Source organism: Notechis scutatus, chromosome 16 (genome assembly GCF_049901735.1).
Source record: "Notechis scutatus isolate UNSWTSFEM ecotype Mainland chromosome 16, rNotScu1.2, whole genome shotgun sequence".
In the NCBI taxonomy this organism is placed as follows: Eukaryota; Metazoa; Chordata; class Lepidosauria; order Squamata; family Elapidae; genus Notechis; species Notechis scutatus.
This window is the reverse complement of record NC_142024.1, coordinates 4456686-4475598: the sequence shown is the minus strand read 5'-3', so window position 1 is coordinate 4475598 and position 18913 is coordinate 4456686. Positions and strand designations below refer to the sequence as shown.

The window sequence follows — 18913 nt, the reverse complement described above, 5'->3', positions numbered from 1 at the left end:
GCCAACAAACTACACTTTTGCTATCCAGACATGAAAAGTGCCTTCATCAACTTGATAAAAGACAATTTGACAATGGAGATGAGGTCAACTACTGACTTTTTATCCTCCTGCAGGGTTTGCTACCCCTGACCGAACTGCAGCTGACCAAACTTGAAAACGAAAACGGAATTCAGGAAGATCTCCACGCTTTTCAGATTGCAGGTGAGGACAAATTACAGGTCAGGACAGAATAAGTCTGAATCCTTTGAAAGCCCTCCACAGCCTGTTCTGGCCTAGGCTTTCCCCAACAGAACGAAGCCGACCCCTCGTCCCGATAAACCCCTTTTATTTAGTTTACAGTAAATTCCTCTCCAGCAAAGTCCTGGTCAACAGTCTTTCAAGATTTTCCACAATTGCAGACCTTTATCAGGCTTGGAGAGTTGCCAGGCCGATATCTTTCAGATGCCACAGTGTAGCAGACAATATTTGGCAAGAATGCAGGAACAGATCTTCACCCAAGTGAACTAATAGTCTCCTGCAAAACCCCACTCCCCTTTCGCTCCTCTTTTATTCCCTTTGGAAAGGGCTATTCACCGTCTACCTGTGGCTTTACTCCTGAGTCGACCCTTGTTTCTTAGCTGTTCCCTTCTTCTGGCAGCTCTGCGTATGCGCACACTGGGAACAGGCTCCAGCTGCTCTTCTGCCCCACTGATGTCCGACTCCGAAGGCAGCTAACTGTCAGACAGCCCTGGCTCCATCTCTGCCTCCGACGCAGAGCATTCATTAGAGCTTTCCCCAGACTACAAAACTGGCCCAGGTTCCTCCCCAACCTCCTCACTGTCCGAATCTCCTGCCAGCTTCGCTGGCCGCTGGTGAGCCACAACCAGCCCACTGATATTTGAAGACAGCTATCATGCCTCTTGCAACCTTCTCTTCTGCTTCTAACCTCGCCTGGGTCTTTCAACCCACTCCTCATAGGACTTGGTTTCCATGTTGGTCCCAAAATATTTGAGTGTAATCTGTTGTTTTAGTTTTCACCTGGTCCAGAAGCACGTAGGCTGAGCGCATAGGCGAGCACATTCATAGGTGTTCAAGAGAATCCACAATCTTTTTCTACGTCACGCCCTTTAAACTATTATTCATAGCGCCATAAGAAACACTGCTCTCAGCATGACTAAGGAACCAGTCTTATTCTCCCAGGAAACAGTTTCTGCTAAGGATCATGATTCAGAACAAGGGGAAGCACAGAACAGAGAGAAAAAAGAGGGGAATTTGACAGACTAAAATAACTGCTGAGTTGCAAGCAATAGCTCAAAGATGTATTGGGTCCAGAACTCTTTCTTGGAAAGAAGAATGGAGGTCTTGAATTCAGTTGTCATATAAATAGCATGTTTGGAAACAAGTCTCAGACTTGTGGGAGAAACTTTTTATGGAAAAAAGGTAACTAAATTCTGAATTGGCTCTGCACTTTATTTAGATGGGAAGAAGATGGAAAGATGCAAAGCATCTTTTTTCCTTCCTTAGATCTGCTCATTCTCTAGTCAATTTCACATTGGGGCTTGTCAATTTCAAAATTCCTTCTAGAACTGGTAAAAAAAAAACAACCCACGACCTGGCTTGATTTACCTGTATTTTTTTTTTCCACCTGGTGGATTTTATAAATTCTATTAGCATTGCCCATTCACAAGTAAACTCAAAACAGCTTCCAAAGAGGGTTGAAAACCTACACCAAAAAGGCAATAGTAAAACTGCAAATCGACAATCTTTCAAAGTTTTTAAACGTTTTCCCTCCAGTTTTTTAAGTCTAAAAGACAGCAGAGTTAGGGCTGCACAAACTGAACCAACACTTTCCCTTAATAGTATTATAATGAATAAAATAGCTAGTACTATAACTTTGAAATGCAATTTGTTCCCTGGTAAGACTGAATCCGTTGTTGTGCTAACACAGGCAGACTGCTCTGGTCTTTACTAGTCCTCTTCCTCCTTTATAAACTGAATGACTACTATGATATTTATCAGGGTGTAGTTTGATAAGGGTGTTTTTTTTTCTTCTGGAAATTAAAGACGGACTGAATGGGGTTGCTAAGGAAAGAGCCTGACAGCTTCGCCAGAAAAATGAACAGCAGGATGCTATGTTGTCCTGTTATGCGTGGGTGCCTCTAACGGTCAGTGAGTGGGAAATATATCTCACCCTCCCCCCTGTTCTCTGCCTCAGTTTCCCCAAATTGGCACAATATGTGTGTGGGGGGAAAAGTTGCAGAACAGGGAAGGCGTTTAATTATTCTCTCGTTTGTCTTCAAACACCAAGGGGCAATGCCAGGCCAAAGTACTCATTCTGCCGATAATGGCTTGTTATGACGGCTTGTGGCGGGTCTGGGCTTATCTTGGCAGTCCAAGCAGCACCAGTTATGGCCCGTAATTTGTTTGATTAAGAAGGCAAGGCAGGAAATGATTCAGGTCTGAGCTGAGGTTTGGACGGGAATTGGCGTGCGCGCAACTAAGCAGAGTTTCTCTGTTTACCATCGGAGCCGGGTAAGGGGACCAAGAGGTGATCCAGCTGGGGGAGGAAAAAAAGCTGACGCTGTTTCATCCATTCAGAACTGATAGGCAACCTGGCTCCTTGAGATGATGCCCAGGATTCAATCCTGAAGGAGAACGCTAGCTTTCCCCAACAGCAGCTCAAAAAAAAAAAAAGAAAGAAAGAAAGAAAACTCAAATACAGATAGTCCTTGACATGCAACAGTTCAAAGTTACGACGGCACTGAAAAATGTGAGTTACGACTTTATATGACCGTTGTAGCATCTCTATATAGTCACAGGATCAAAATTTAGGGCCTTGGCCACTGGCACGGACTTACGACGGTTGTAGCATCCCGGGGATCACATGCTCCCCTTTTGCGACCGTCTGACCAGCCAAGTCCATGGAGAAAGCCAGAGTCACTTAACAACCGTGTGACCCACTTAACGACTGCAGTGATTCACTTAACAACAGTGGCAAGAAAGCTTGTAAAATGGAGCGAAACCCCCGTTTAACCAGGGGTGGGGTTCAAATTTCTTAACAACTGGTTCTGTGGGTGTGGCCTAATTTGTGGGTGTGGCTTGGTGGTCATGTGACTGGCTGGGCGTGGCTTGTATGTAAATATTATAAATATTTATGTAAAGATTGAATGTTTTTATTAAAAAAAATAGCAACTTTTACCCCAGATCAGGCAAAGCAGGGAGGCAGATTGAGTTGCTCACAGAATCACAGAGTCATTCACAGATCTACCTTTCTGCAATCTGCTGCCTGAGTCTGTCACATAAAATTGACTTGCTAGCAAGCAAACTCACAAAATTAACTCACAACACACCAAATATCTCCCTTTTAACAATTTTGGGCTCGATTGTGGTTTGTAAGTGTATGGAAGGATCTCTGCATATTGGTTAATCATTCAGCCAGGAGGTAGAGAAGAGAAATTGGCTATAAATTTGGACCGCCCCCACTATGCTGGGCTTTTATTCCTGTTTTCCTCTTGGGTGACTTGTTTACGGTTAGGAAGGAATGCTAAGCTGCACCCCAGAGGAAGAAATAAAAATGCAGAATAGGATGAGAAATGTTCAGCTTTGTTTGAGTTGCTGGATAACAGGAACCAAGCAGAGCCCAAAGGGCTTTTGGGCTCTGTGAGTAAAATAAATGGAGTTTCAGACAAGGTAAAGTTGTGTCAACACATAGAGGCTGGAGATTGGGAGGGGAAACAATTTCAGGGGTGATAGAATAACAGGTCTGTTTAACGTTGCTAAATTCTTTTGATCTCAAGTTGAGTCTTTCTCAAACCGTGTCCACTGAAGCTTTAAAAAGGACCTTCTCTTAAAAAAAGAAAACAAAAGGATAGCATTTCAATTGGAAAAGCGATTCCATTTTGTCCTGAGGGGCTAGTTTTCTATATGCAGGGAAATCTATACATATAAAAGCGAAATACCACTCACGCATCATCACAAAATCTCCAGAACTGTAAAGCCTACAAACTTGAAATTGGGCATGTATATTCCTCTTGGCTTCTAGGTGCTCACTAAGAAAGGATTCTTTGAAATGACCATCAGAGCATTATTATTATTATTATTATTATTATTATTATTATTATTATTATTATTATTATTATTATTACGCTCTGATGTTAAGGAGTTCTACTCCTGCTCCCCACCTGAAAAGAAATCTCTTCCAAATTGAAAACACAAGCAGAGGAGTTTCAGTTTCAGTTTCAGAGCACCAAACAGCTTTAGCACAGAAGAGTTGAGCTAAGCCACACCCAGGCTCCTTGCTGTCTCCTTCTTGCTCACGCAGCAAATACTCTTTCAGTTTTCAAACAGCCCTCCACTCTCTCACACACTGACAGGACACTAGCCAGATGGATACCGACGGATGCTGGTAGGCAGAGGCAGAATTTTTCCCCCCATATTTTCCTCCCCCCAAACTAAACCCAATTACATAGTTTCATATCGAAGCACGGGTATCGAGTAAATTGATAAGATGAAAAGTTTTGGTCGTGTTTGCCTTCCAGTTGCACGGACAAGGACTCCCTTTCTGTGACTTTCCTAAGGATAATTCATTTTCTTTTCCAGCTATCGGGATGTGCTCCTAGTCAGTTTGTTCCTTTGCAAAAAAAACCAAAAACCAACTGTGTAAAAACTCACCGGTGCAAATAAACTCAACGCCTCTCTCTTGCTCTCCAAGGTCCCCTGCTCTCCCCGCTGACCTTCTACTGCCCTAGCCAAGCAGAACTGAAGCACTGGCTCTACTACCTGGACAAACAGATCAATTTGAGTGGAGGATGGCCAGATGTGACTCTGGAGACTCAGGTGAAGATCTAGAAGGGGAATGGGAGACCAGCCCAAATGGTGGCGCCGATGCCAGAGCTCTGCAAAAGATGGGATGGTTGGGCCATGCAGTGTGCCTTCAATCTAGGTTAAAGAGGGAGGGAGGGAGGAAGGAAGAGTGAGAAGGGAAGGAAAAGGAAGAGAAAGAGGGAGGAAGGGAAAAAGGAGAAGAGAGGGAGGGAGGGAAGGAGGGAGGGGGAAGAAGGATATAAGGGAAGAAGGGAGAGAGAGAGGGAGGAAGAATGAGAAGGGAGAGAAGAAGGAAGGGAAAGAGGGAGGAAATGAGGAAGGGAAGAAGGTGAAGAGAGGGAGGGAAGGAGGGCAGAAAGAAGGAAGGAGTTAGGGAGAGAGGAAGAGAGGGAGAGAGGGAGGGAGGGAGGGAGGAAGAAGAAAGAAAAGATGGAAAGCGGGAAGGAAGGAAGGGAAGGAGAAGAGAGGGAGGGAAGGAAGGCAGAAAGAAGGAAGGCGTTAGGGAGAGAGGGAGGGAGGAAGAAGAAAGAAAAGATGGAAAGGGGAAAGGGGAAAGGAGGGAAGGGAAGAAGGAGGAGAGAGGAAGAGAGGGAGGAAGGAGGACAGAAAGAAGGAAGGAGTTAGGGAGGGAGGAAGAAGAAGAAATAAAAGAAGGATGGGGAGGGAGGAAGGAAGGGAAGAAGGAAGGGAGGGAAGGGGGATAGAAGGAAAGGAGAGGAAGGAGGGAAGGAATCGATGGGAAAGTTGAACAGCATGTCAAAGCGCATAGAGGCCAATGGGGATCTCTCTCCCCTTTATGGCTTGAGGCCTCCCAGCATGAGTCATTTTGCTGGGTTGAGGAAGAGAGCTAGAGACAGCTAGAGAGAGAGAGAGAGAGAGAGAGAGAGAGAGAGAGAGCTCAGTGGATGCCATGCAAGGGAAGGCCCATCTATCCCTTTGCCAAAAGTTCAGCTGGAGGTGGAAACTGGCACGGCCGGTTTTTCCGGCAGCCTTTATCCACCGGCGGGCACTCTGGGTAGAGGCCCTTGGAGAGCTGCGTGCCACGGAAATTTCGGTTTTCTTGTTGGCCGATGAGTGTACGGTCCGTCCAAAGTGACGGTAAAGTTAGTCTAAGTCTAAGCGGAGGAGGGAAGTGGTGGGACGGATGCTCTGATGAACGAGGTTTGCTCTCCCCCCCCCCCACCTGCTTTTTTTTAGAGAGCCTGGACGCAGGGCCTGCTGGGCAAGGAGCAGCTGCGGTGGTCGATGCAAAACGCCCACGTGCAGGAATGGAAGGGCACCCAGCGCAAGTCACTGGGCGACATCCTTTGTGTCTCCAAAGTCAAGTTGCAGCATTTACCTTTCCAGGTGCAGCACCCTTGATAGGAGGAGGGTGGGGAGTGAGGATGGGTGGGGCTCATCCTGGGAGGGAGTGAATGAATCTCAAGGGGGAGGAACAGAAATGCCATTTTCTTTTGGGACAAAAACAATAGTTGAGGTATCTATAGCTCTGTTCTGTTTCTATTCTGATTTCTATCCTATCATATCCTATCCTAATTTTATTTTGCATTCTATTCTACTCTGATTTCTATTCTATCCTATCCTATCGTAACCTAATTTTATTTTGCATTCTATTTTATTCTATTTCTATTCCTATTCTTTTCCTATTCCTATTCTAGTCTAGTCTATAGTCTAGTCTATTCTGATTTCTATCCTATGCTAATTTTATTTTGCATTCTATTCCTATTTCTATTCTATTCTATTCTATTCTGATTTCTATCCTATGCTAATTTTATTTTGCATTCTATCCTATCCTATCCTATCCTATCCTATCCTATCCTATCCTATCCTATCCTATCCCATCCCATTCAATTCTATCTATCTATCTATATCTATATCTATATCTATATCTATATCTATATCTATATCTATATCTATATATCTATATCTATATCTATATCTATATCTATATCTATATCTATCTATCTATCTATCTATCTATCTATCTATCTATCTATCTATCTATCTATATCTATATATATATATATATATATATATATATATATATATATATATATATATTTCCTCCCCAAAAACTAAGCCCGACCACATAGTTTCATAGTAGAGCACGGGTATCGAGCTAGTAGTCTAATATTTCTGAAGTTTTCACTGAACAAGAAAATAATAACAATCATAAATCCATAAATAAACAAATCCAGTCAAAACATCTTCTAATCTAGATGATTGTGCAGCCAATAGTAATAATAATATTCTTATTTAATCAACATCTGCCTATCCCAGGACCTTTGGAAGGACACGATAGCTAGACAAAAATGCCAAACCGAGTCTAAAAATCTGGCTAGTGCTATGTGTACCCAACTGTAAATAATCCCTTTTTTTGCTTCTTTTTGCATAAAGTTTCACCAAGTAATAGGTATGCAGATGGTGTATCTCTTATTTATATGTAATACGGTCTTCTTGGGTACCAACAGGAACAACATCATCGTCTGTTGGTGCTTTATCCTTCCACTCTGGTTATTGTATCTGAAGAACGTAACGGCCTCTACTTCAAGGTAAGACAAATTCCTTGCTGGTGTTTTCTTTTTCTCGTGAGGTCATTTGGGTTGATAAAAGTATATATAGAATTCAGAATAGAATAGAATAGAATAGAATAGAATAGAAAGAAGAAGAAGAAGAAGAAGAAGAAGAAGAAGAAGAAGAAGAAGAAGAAGAAGAAGAAGAAGAAGAAGAAAACAAAATAGAATAGAATGGTATAGAATAGGAAGAAGAAGAGGAAGTAGAAGAATAGAATAGAATAGAATAGAATAGAATAGAATAGAATAGAATAGAATAGAATAGAATAGAATAGCCCCCTCCCCCCTGCTTAGGCAGGAAACCCTACATCATTTCAGACAAAGGGTTATCCAATCTCTGCTTAAAAACTTCCAGGGTTGGAGCATTTATAACCTCTGGAGGCAACTTGTTCCACTGGTTAATTGTTCTCACTGTCAGGAAATTCCTCCTTAGTTCTAAGTTGCTTCTCTCCTTGATTAGTTTCCATCCATTTATTGCTTCTTGTCCTGCCCTCAGGTGCTTTGGAGAATAGCTTGACTCCCTCTTCTTTGGGGCAGCCCCTCAAATATTGGAAGACTGCTATCATGTCTCCCCTAGTTCTTCTTTTCATCAAACTAGACATTGTTCTCACTGTCAGGAAATTCCTCCTTAGTTTCTAAGTTGCTTTTCTCCCTCATGAGTTTCCACCCCATCGCTTCTCGTCCTACCCCTATGGAGGTTTTTGCAGCTTTACCCCCTCATATAAGACAAAAAGCAGATGAGATTGCACGTTACAGAGATAAATCTTCAAAAGTTCACTTGGACTTTTGTAGTCTATAACAAGCGATGAAATCTAAACCGGCTTGTTCTGGCTTATTTCATTTTCTGCCTCGCCTAGCGTAATTTCAGGAGCGTTGTTGCACTGATCCCATCTCAGCCACTTCCTCCAGCGGGCACGGGGTGCCCTGGCAAGGGGGTACAAAGGATCTCCAAGGGATGCAGGAGGCACCCTGTCCCTTTAAAAAGAAAAAAAAAGGTGGAGGGGGGGGGAGAAGAGAAAAATAAAAGAAGCACCCGGCTTGGCTTTCCTTCTCCTAAGAAAGCCGACGGGTGTCTGAATAGTTGTGGTTACGGCCGCCGTCAGCAAGGGTGGTGCAGCCACATTCCTTGAGCGGTGGCGCAAGACGGCCAAGCCCGAACGGTAGCCGAGTTCTCACGGAGCCAGCCAACCTATTTTAAAGAGTTGCAAGGTTGCAAGGTTGCAAGTGGGGCCTTTGGGTGACTCAGCAGCCCACCCACCCCCCAACCCCCAGCGTCCTGGCAGAACCGAGGCAGGCATCTCTGAGGAAGCAATGGATAATTGTGTGTGTGGGGAGGAAACATGGCTACTTCCTCAGCCAGTTTTGGCCAAAAAGTGGGCCAGTTTTGCTTTTCTTCCCTGCTGCTTCGTTGGTGCTATTTGGACTCATCCCAGATGTGGGAGGTGAGCTCTTGTTGTCTAAACTAGAAGCAATCCAATGCTTGTCATTTAAATGGATGTCTGTAGAGATTCTCCGTCATCCAGGGTTACGGTTGAACCAAAGGGGCTTTTTTTTTCTTTTTCTGGTGGTGTTTTTTCTTTTCTTTTGAAGATGTTTTGCTTCTCATCCAAGAAGCTTCTTAACTCTGACCGAACGGTGGGGGAAATGGAAGGATTGATACTCCTTGCAGGCTACTAGTCATTTGCATCCTTTTAGAGGGTCCTTGAGGCCACTTGGAGGTTTTTCTGTGTCCTCGGGGGTCACCTGAGTGTTGTAAATGGTTCCTGTAGCCTGCAATTTATTTTTTCCCTCTGCAAATCCATCCTTACTCCCACACTCCCAAGGGTGTTCATCCCAAATTGTATGACTAAAAAGTCTGTAGAGAGATTATCGGTCATACCAGGTGTCCCAAAGAGGGTTTTCAAAAATCAACTGGACTTTCTTTCTGGGTTTTTTTTTCCTTTTGAAGACATTTCACTTCTCACCCAAGAAGCTTCTTCAGCTCTGACAGGAGAGCTGGGAACGGAAGGATTGATATTCCTTGCAGAGTGCTGGTCATTTTTCTTCCAAAAGAAAAAAAACAACAACAAACAAGAAAGTCCAGCTGCCTCCCAGAAAAGCACCTTTGGGGACTCAAAATGAATGTACTCCTCTGCTAGCTTTTGTGAGTTTGCTATCAAGCCACCCCGAAGGTTGGGAAGCCGTGCCTGGTTAGAAATAGCTCAGGAACGTTTTAAAATTCCCCAAAGGGAGGGGGGGGGCTTTGGATCTGACAATCAGAACGCCCCCCCCCGAACCTGTGGGTTTCTTTCTCCCGACCAGCCCCATTGCTCTGATTCTGCCAAGGACACAGAAGCAACTCTGCCCTGCGACGGTTTTGGGATGCCTTTTAAAAATAGGCACAGGAGTGTGGGTCGGCGAACATGTGTTGCAGAAACTGCCTGTGGCTTTGGCAGGGGGTTGGGGAGTATGCGCTAGGACCCAGCTGTTGACAAGAGCTGGCTGAATAGGGGCTTTTTCAAAGGACATTTGGCCTCTGGTAGCCGCGGTGGCGCAGTGGTTAGAGTGCGGTCCTGCAGGCCACTTCGGCTGACTGCCATTTGGCGGTTCAAATCTCACCCAGGCTCAAAGTTGAACTCAGCCTTCTGTCCTTCCGAGGCAGGTCAAATGAATCGTCCCTCCCTCCCTCCCTCCCACCCAGTGGTTAGAATGCAGTATTGCAGGCTAACTCCGCCCACTGCCAGCAGTTCGATCCTGACCGACTGGCTCAAGGTTGACCCGGCCTTCCATCCTTCTGAGGTCAGTGAAACAAGGACCCAGATTGTTGGGGGGGCAAGAGGCTGACTCTGTAAATCTCTTAGAGGGGGCTGTAAAAACATTGTAAAGCGGTATATAAGTCTAAGTGCTATTGCTATTCCTATTCTATTCTTCATTCCTCTATTCTATTCTATTCTATTCTATTCTATTCTATTTTCTATTCTATATTCTCTTCTATTTCTCTTCTTTTTTCTATTCTATTCTATTCTATTCTATTCTATTCTATTCTATTCTATTTTCTATTCTATATTCTCTTCTATTTCTCTTCTTTTTTCTATTCTATTCTATTCTATATTCTATATTCTATATTCTATATTCTATATTCTATTCTATTCTATATTCTATTCTATTCTATTCTATTCTATTCTATTCTATTTTCTATTCTATATTCTCTTCTATTTCTCTTCTTTTTTCTATTCTATTCTATTCTATATTCTATATTCTATATTCTATATTCTATATTCTATATTCTATTCTATTCTATTCTATTCTATTCTATTCTATTCTATTCTATTCCTTAAAGTTGCCAAGGTTGGGCCCCTCTGCTTTAGATTCTTCCCTTGTATTAACCCTTCTTCACCCTTCTGCACATACATAATTTGTTCAGTTTTGGGGGGAGCGGAAGAGAACTTTGCTCCTTCCAACTGAAAATCTCTCTCTCTCTCTCTCTCTCACACACACACACACACACACCTGAAAATCAGCCTCAACCCCTCTGCAAATTGCTGGAGAAGGGGAAAACAGACTTTTGAAAGGATTTTGTGGTTGGTAAACTCCTGCAGGTATAAAGTCCTTTAAGTCATGGAAATTTTTTCAAACCGGAGCCTTCACTCTAAAAGGGTTGACTTCAGGCACAAGGATTTTAAGCCAACAATCATCAAAAAAAAAGAAAAAGAAAAAAAAACAAGAATCTCTGCAGAGCATTTTTTGAGAGTAACCAGTTTTTAACTTAAAAACAAAAGAGGGTCGTGGAAGAAAACGTCACAACATGAGTTTTTTCTTTAGATCCTGCCCAATCCCTCCGGTAGATGCACCATTTTATTGAGTCCTCAGCTTACGGCCACATCTGGGGACAGAATTCCCACTGCTAAGCAAAGCGATATGGGGATCACACGAACCCAGAAACCTACAACCAGTTGTAAATAACAAATGCTGGCTACTAAGCACCCGAATTTTGATTGTGTAACTCATGGGGATGTTGTAATATTTGTAAACATGAGGGCTGATTGGGAGCAACTTCTCTATCTCTTTTTTTTAAGTGCAGTTGTAATTCTGAACAGTCGCTAAACAGGTGATCCTCAACCTACGACCTAAAATTTAGCCGTTAGCAATTCCCATTGCTAAGCAAGCTAGGCGACTTTTGCCCCCCTTTTATGACCTTTATGACCATGGTCGTTGAGTTAGTAATGTGGTTGTTAAGTGAATGAGGCTTCCCCCCCCCCCCACCATTGGTCAGACGGTCGCAAAAGGGGATCCCCGGGACACGGCGGGTGTCGTAAGTACGGTACATGCCAGTGGCCAAGCATCCAAATTTTGATCACGTGACCCTAAGGGGGAGGCAATGCTGGGCCATAAGTGAGAAAAACGGTCCCACATCACTTTTTTCAGCACCGTTGAACGTCATTAAACAAATGCTTGTAAGCTGAGAACTATCTGTATGTTCGCCATCTGGCTTCTGTTAAGTTAGGAAGTTTGTCAGGCCAACTTTTTTTTTTTAATCACTTTTGCAGTCTAGAACTGATTGGCCTGGCTAGTCTAGGGAAGAGAAGGACCAGGGGAGACAGGAGAGCAGCCTTCCAATATTTGAGGGGCTGCCACAGAGAGGAGGAAGGGGTCAAGCTATTTTCCAAAGCCCCTGAAGGCCAAGCAAGGAATAATGGATGGAAACTGAACAAGGAGAGATTCAACTTAGAAATGTTGAGAGTTGAGAGTCTAGAAAAAGTACAGAGAAGAGCAACCAGGATAATAAGGGGATTGGAGGCTAAAACATACGATGAACGGTTGCAGGAACTGGGCTTGGCTAGACTAGGGAAGAGAAGGACCAGGGGAGACAGGAGAGCAGCCTTCCAACATTTGAGGGGCTGCCACAGAGAGGAGGAAGGGGTCAAGCTATTTTCAAGGCACCTGAAGGTCAGAGAAGGAATAATGGATGGAAACTGATCAAGGAGAGATTCAACCTAGAAATAAGGAGAAATTTTCTGACAGGGAGAACAATCAACCGATGGAACAGAGGTTGCCTTTGGAAGTTGTGGGAGCTTCATCCCTGGAGGCTTTCAAGAAGAGATTGAACTGCCATCTGTCAAAAATAGTGTAGGTTCTCCTGCTTGGGCAAGGGGGTTGGACTAGATGACCTACAAGGTCCCTTCCGATCAGTGGTGGAATTCAAATGTTTTAGTACCGGTTCTGTGGGCGTGGCTTGGTGGACATGGCTTGGTGGGCGTGGCAGGGGAAGGATACCTCGCAATTCCCATTCCCTCCCCACCCCACTAACCTGCTTTCCAGCTCCGTTCTCCTGGGCAGGGCAACCAAAGAAGAACCAGCCGATCAACTGGGAGGCAGAGAAGAGATGGGGTTGGCAGGGCCAGTCAGAGGTGGGATTGGCCGGTTCTCTGAACGACTCAAAATTTCCGCTACCCGGTCAGAACCATCTGAAGACTACCTTTGCTTCCAACTATTGTTAATATGATAAGTCCAATACTTGCTTAATCAGGCTGCAAAATGGGATTTGATATTAGCTTGAAAAGTTGAGTGTGTTTGTTTACACTTGGACAAGGAAGAATCGTGTAAAATCCATCTGGGTGGGTTTTAGGTATTTTAAATGATGTCTGAATTTTTTTCCCCCCTCTACAAACAGGGTGAATTGCCTTTGAATGCCATCCAAGTACAATTTGAGGAAAACCAGAAGACTGCATTTTTAATAGAAGGTAGGTCCCTTACTTACGTGTAAACTTTGGGGCTTGTTTGTGTGTGTGTGTGTGTGTGTGTGTGTGTTATCAAGAAGAAAAGACTACAGGACATTTGGGACCACACTTTCCATGGCTAACCAAGGAGATGGTTAAAAATAAGGCACAGTTTTACTACCCTTTTTTTCGCCATGGTTGTTGCAATCACTAAGTGAATCACAGGGTCATTAAAGCAAATCCCTTATTGACTTTTCTTGTCGGAAGCCAGCTGGGAAGGCCGCCAAACACAGCAAACAGGTGTTGTCTTTTAACAGTGGTTGTATACATACATATAAGTGGCAGGCAAATAGCTGACAAGCAATCAATCTTCTTTCCTCTACATGGAGAACAATGGAGATAGAACAGGAGGAGAGAGAGAGAGAGAGAAGCCCTCTCATGGCCACCCCTATATACACAGCTTCTTAAAGCGGCAGTATCCAGCTGATTCATTCCCCAGTTCATCATCTTGGCTTACACCCCTACAGCAGCTGGTCAGCTCTTAAATCTTCATTACCTTAACATGTCCTGTCACAGAGAATCCAGCCACGGACATCTCCTCCCTTAAAAAGAGACGAGGGGTGGGGAAGATTCTCTGAAGGATCTCTTCCTGTTCAAAGATCAGGATCAAAAACAAACAAACCTCCGTTTGGTTAGGAACTAGACATGATCTCTATTTATTTCTAGGTCGGCTAATCAACTCCATCCGGGTGATTTGCTCCAGCTACGAAGATTACCAAGAGTGGTTATATTGCCTTAAAACCGCTCAGTTCCGCCATGCAGATTCCTCCCTCTCTGGATCGGAGAGTTTCTCCGGGTTGAAGCCTTCTCACCTGACACAGGTAAGGCACTGTTTCCTGCCTGGTTTATTAACACAATTCTGCATTATGCGTACCAGGAGAACGGCTCTTTGTTTCCTTGCTTAAATCCTCTTCCTGGCATAACTCTGCCCAATTGTTCTGACCTAGGCTTCCCAAAATCACAAAGCAGACTCTTTCTCCCGACAAAACCCCCTTGTTATTAGGCTGGTGTGAATTCCTCTCATTCACATCCAGCAAAGTCCCTGCAAAAAAAGTCTTTCAAGGGTGAATTGCAGCCACAGATCTTATCAGGCTTGGAGAGTTGCCAGGCCGATAGCTTCCAAGCGCAACACTGTACCAGAAAATACTTGGCAAGGAGTCTCTGTGAGTCACGAACAAAACTTCACACTAATTAAACGAACGAATTGTCTCCTGCAAACACCCCTCCACTTTCACTCCTATTTATTCCCTTATGGGAGTGGCATGGATTGCTGGGCGTGGCTCGTTGGATGTGGCTTGTTGGGCGTGGCAGGGGAAGGCTCCTACAAAATCCCCATTCCCTCTCCATCCCCCCCAACCTGCTTTCCAGCTCCATTCTCCTGTGCAGGGCAACCAAAGGAGACCCAGCCGATCAGCTGGGACTCAATGGGAGGCAGAGAAGAGATGGGGGCAGGGCCAGTCAGAGGTGGGATTTGCCGGTTCTCCCAACTATTCAAAATTTCTGCTACCGGTTCTCCAGAACTGGTCAGAACCTGCTGGATACCACTTCTGGTCATAACTCACTTTTTTCTATGCCATGGTAACTTTGGTCAGTAAAGGAATGGTTGTAAATCAAGGACCACTGTAATCTCTTCACGAACTACCCCCTTAACGTCTCACTCTTCTTCCCCATTCTTTGAAGGCCAGGGTTGCATTTCTTTCGCCATGCCAATCGTTCAAGTGTATTCGATCAGCTTCTTTGCCCGCGGCCCAAATTCCATGCATTTTAATTTCTCGCTTGGTTTAGTTTTCAGGAAGCGGAAGAGGGTCACTCACCTCGGAGGGCAGAACGAATTCCTGGGCTTCTGCTGGGAAGGGGCCTACGTCCACCCATCACTCCCAAACTAGCACAGCCTCTCTGTCCGAGAGACCATCGGTCGACGCGTTGCCCCAGAATTGGTTAGCTGAAAACTCTGTGCCGCCACCAGTCTGCGTAAGTTGGAGGTTCAAAAATCATTGGGTTTGTTTTTTGAATGTCCCAAAGGTGTTTTTTTTTTTTTTCCCCAAGAGGCAACTGGACTTTCTGGTTTTTCTTCAGCTCTGACTGGGTGGCAAAGAACGGAAGGATTTTATGGGCTGAAGAAGCTTCTGGGAGAAACGAAAAGCCTTCAAAGAAAAACCAGACAGTCCAGTTGCCTCTTGGAAAAAGAAAAAAAGCACCTAAAAGCAAAGAAATTTTGGAATAAAATAAGGATCTGGTTGCAAGAAGTAATTGGTTCAAAAACAGAACTTAAGCCTGAAATGTTCTTACTAGGGATAATCAGAGGTGAATATAAGAAAGACATTGAATATATACAGTAATAATACATATACTAACAGCAGCTAGAATAATGTATGCCCCAAATTGGAATTTAGAGAGTAGCCCCACAGATAATATGATTATAAAGAAAATTATGGATTGGGCAGAAATGAATAAACTTACAATGGAATCGCAGGAGAAAGAAAAAAAAAGAATATTATACGGTCTGGGAAAAATGGTATGTTTGGTTAGATAACAGGAATAAAAGATAATGCAAAATGTAAATGTAAATGGTGTGTGTGTGTGTGTGTGTATGTAAATGAAAATGGAAAAGTCGATGCCACAACTCACTGCAAAAACTATATATATGATTTGTTTTTAAAGCTGAAAAAACAATAAAAAATATTTAATATTTTAAAAAGCACCTTTGGGACAACCATTACCTGGAGGACTGAGAATCTCCATAAACTTTTGAACGAATGTTCCTTAGAAGACAATATTTGTAGCTTGGGGTTGAACTGTGTGGTCCTTTGTGCTCTCTTGAGTTCGGTGCTCTTCTTCCAGGCGTTTCATGACCACACTAGGTAACATCATCAGGGCCTCCGTCTCCCTTTTTTGCATTTATTTTAACAATAAATAGGAGCTTTATTATGGAGCTTTTGCAAAAGGGAATTCTGTGCTCACGGGTGGAGACACAGAAGACATTTCCCCTAGGAAGGCTGGGGTTTATATACCGTTTCAAATATACAGTCTCTGCCCCTTTCCGGGTTCACAATCTATCCAGCTACACATCACTTTATGCAACACCCCTATTATTGTAGTGTAACATCAGTTTCCTTAACCTGTTTACCCATTTCCATTTCCAGTAATCTCCATCATTAACATGTTACTGGACAGTGTGACCCGCCAAATATATGACCTTCATACAAAACAATAGAGAATTCTTACATAATATTCCAGTAAATTATCTTAGGTTAACACCGAAGTTAAAAATGGCATTACCATTGCTTCATATTTCCACAGGTATAATTTTACATATCACACCATGTAATTTTTCTGCTCAGGGATGGTGTAGAGACATAAATGGTGTCTCCTCTTGTTGCAGTGCTCAGGAAAGCAAGGGGCAGGAATGCCGAAAGCCGAGCTGAAAAGAAAAGGGAGTTCTCGAAAGTCCAAAGGGAAGGGGGTCCCGCCACCTCAGCCCCCCCAGGGCCACCGGGAGGACTCCGAAAAGAAAAGCCCCTTCCCGCTCATCTCGAAGCATCCCCATGGAGAAGGCGTCTCTGCTGTGTACAATGAGCCGTACTCAGCCCTGGCCCAACAGGAGCATCCTGATGTCCGCCCGCTGCACCTGGACTTAAACCATGTACGGGTTGACGATAATCAGAGAATTTAGGGAGGGGGCAGAGCTCTGGGATTGTTCTGACCTAGGCTTCCCAAGATCATGAAGCAGACTCCTCGTCCTGATAAAACCCCTTTTATTTAGGTTAAAGTGAATTCCTCTCCAGCAAAGTCCCGGGCCAACAGTCTTTCATAAGATTTCACAGACCTTTATCAGGCTTGGAGAGTTGCCAGGCCGATATCTTCCAAACGCCATGCTGTAGCAGCAATTACTTGGCAAGAAGTCAGGAACAGATCTTCACTCTAATGAATGGAACTAATTGTCTCCTGCAAACTCCACTCCCCTTTCATTCCTCTTTATTCCCTGTGGGAGGAGCCATTCACCGTTCACCTGCGGCTTTACTCCCGAGTCGACCCTTGTTCCTTAGCTGTTCCCTTCCCCTGGCAGCTCTGTGCATGCACATATCGGGGACAGGCTCCAGCTGCTCTTCTTCCCTACTGATCTCTGACTTCGAAGGCAGCTGATAACTGTCAGACGGCCCTGGCCCTGTCTCTGCCTCCAATGCAGAGCCCTCGTCCGAGCCTTCCCCAGACTCCAGGACTGGCCCATGTTCCTCCACAACCTCCTCACTGTCCGAGTCTGCCGCCAGCTCTGCTGGCCACTAGTGGGCCACAACAGGGATCAAAGCCCTCCTTTGTGGGCTTGGGAGGACGAGGATCTGGAATGGCCCTGCAAACGTCCCTCTGCATCTGGATTTCTCATGCAATGAGCCTTTTTTTTTGTCTCCTCTGCAGCTGAAACAGTGGAACGTGCCACGAAGTCAGACCTGCCCAGCTCCCCAAACCTTGGAAAATATCTCTCTGTCGTCTTCCCCCATGTATGCGGATCCCTACACGCCCAATTCCCCCTCCTCGCACGGGGCCACAGGCTCGTACTTCCTCGACGAGGTGAGTGGGGCCAAGTAAGCAGAGGGTGCAAGGAGGATCTCAAAATGATTGTACAGGTAGTCTTCAACTTACAATAGTTTCTTCTCCTTCTTCCCCTCTCTCTCCCTCCTCTTCTTTCTCTTCCTCCACTTCCTCCTCCTCCTCCTTCTCCCCCTTTCTCTCCATCTTTCTCTTCCTCTTCTTGCTTCTCTTCTTCTTCCCTCTCTCCCTCCTCTTCTTTCTCCTCCTCCGCTTCCTTTCTCCTTTCTTCTTCTTCCTCTTCTCTCCCTCTTCCTCTTTTCTCTTCTTCTTCTTTCTCCTCCTCTTCCTCCTCCTTCTTCCCCCTCCATTTCTCCTCTTCTTTCTCCTCCTTTCTCCTCCTCTTCCCTCCTCCCTCCTTCTTCTTCTCCCACTCTCTCTCCCTCTTCTTCTTTCTCCTTCCTTCCTTCTTCCTCCCCGCTTCCTTCTTCGTCTCCTTCACAGCTTGGGAGGTGTCACGGGCCATCCACTGTGGAGCACCAGAATGGCTACCCGGCCATGCCAGTGTCGGTTCCCATCTGCCACCATCCTCTTGGCTGGAGGAGTTTTCAACCTTCCTGCGGAAACCCCTGGCGAGAACCCAGCCTTGCACAGAGAGGCAATGCCTCGGTCCCGGCCTTCCATTTTGCCACAGAACCTGCACCAGATGTCCATTACTTGACCACGGTAAGTGCTGTGCAACATTTCCTGAAGAGATTTGATCCTCCTTACCCACTTCTGGGTGGGGTAGGGGTGGAATCGGGAGACAAAACTGTCCTGTGGGTGTCATGCCCTTGTTGGAGTCTGATTCCGAGGGGGAGATTGAGCAACTGACAGGGAGTGGGAGTGTAGATCCGGTGGCTGTGGGGAAAATGGGGGAAGGGCACAGTCTGGCTGGGCATTCAGAGGAAGACCCAGGGCCATCCCCTCTTCATCCTAGGGCACGCATGGAGAAATGGAGAAGGGAGCAACATGGCTTATGGGAGAGAAAAGGGCCCTGATCCCTTTCATTAGTTGCAGCTGGGAGAACAGGATATAAGTGCGGCGTTTGCACACAGCACATTGCTGGAAGCAAAGCATGCATTATCTTTGTCAGGCTTATCTGGGTTTTGGCGTCCTCCCAACTGTGTGTGCCTCGTTATCTTTTGGAAGTTTGCAATTTATTATCCTGGTCTGTCGTGTTAATTACCTCAGCGTGGTTTGTGTTGGTTTTTTTTT

The 18913-nt window shown here is 44.8% G+C and overlaps 1 protein-coding gene and 1 long non-coding RNA gene across 2 annotated transcripts in view; one reads left to right on the top strand and one right to left on the bottom strand.

Moving 5' to 3' along the window:
- Nucleotides 1–18913, top strand: part of PLEKHN1 (pleckstrin homology domain containing N1) — a 43629-nt gene that overhangs the window by 20717 nt on the left and 3999 nt on the right. The window contains exons 5-14 of the mRNA XM_026681576.2: nucleotides 114–201; nucleotides 4691–4815; nucleotides 6001–6150; nucleotides 7275–7355; nucleotides 13027–13096; nucleotides 13799–13953; nucleotides 14918–15103; nucleotides 16515–16775; nucleotides 17546–17698; nucleotides 18161–18382. Of these exons, the coding sequence (XP_026537361.2) occupies nucleotides 114–201; nucleotides 4691–4815; nucleotides 6001–6150; nucleotides 7275–7355; nucleotides 13027–13096; nucleotides 13799–13953; nucleotides 14918–15103; nucleotides 16515–16775; nucleotides 17546–17698; nucleotides 18161–18382 (1491 nt within the window). The remainder of the gene's footprint in view (nucleotides 1–113; nucleotides 202–4690; nucleotides 4816–6000; nucleotides 6151–7274; nucleotides 7356–13026; nucleotides 13097–13798; nucleotides 13954–14917; nucleotides 15104–16514; nucleotides 16776–17545; nucleotides 17699–18160; nucleotides 18383–18913) is intronic.
- Nucleotides 1–18913, bottom strand: part of LOC148129399 (uncharacterized) — a 158124-nt gene that overhangs the window by 139008 nt on the left and 203 nt on the right. The gene's annotated exons all lie outside the window — the stretch shown is intronic.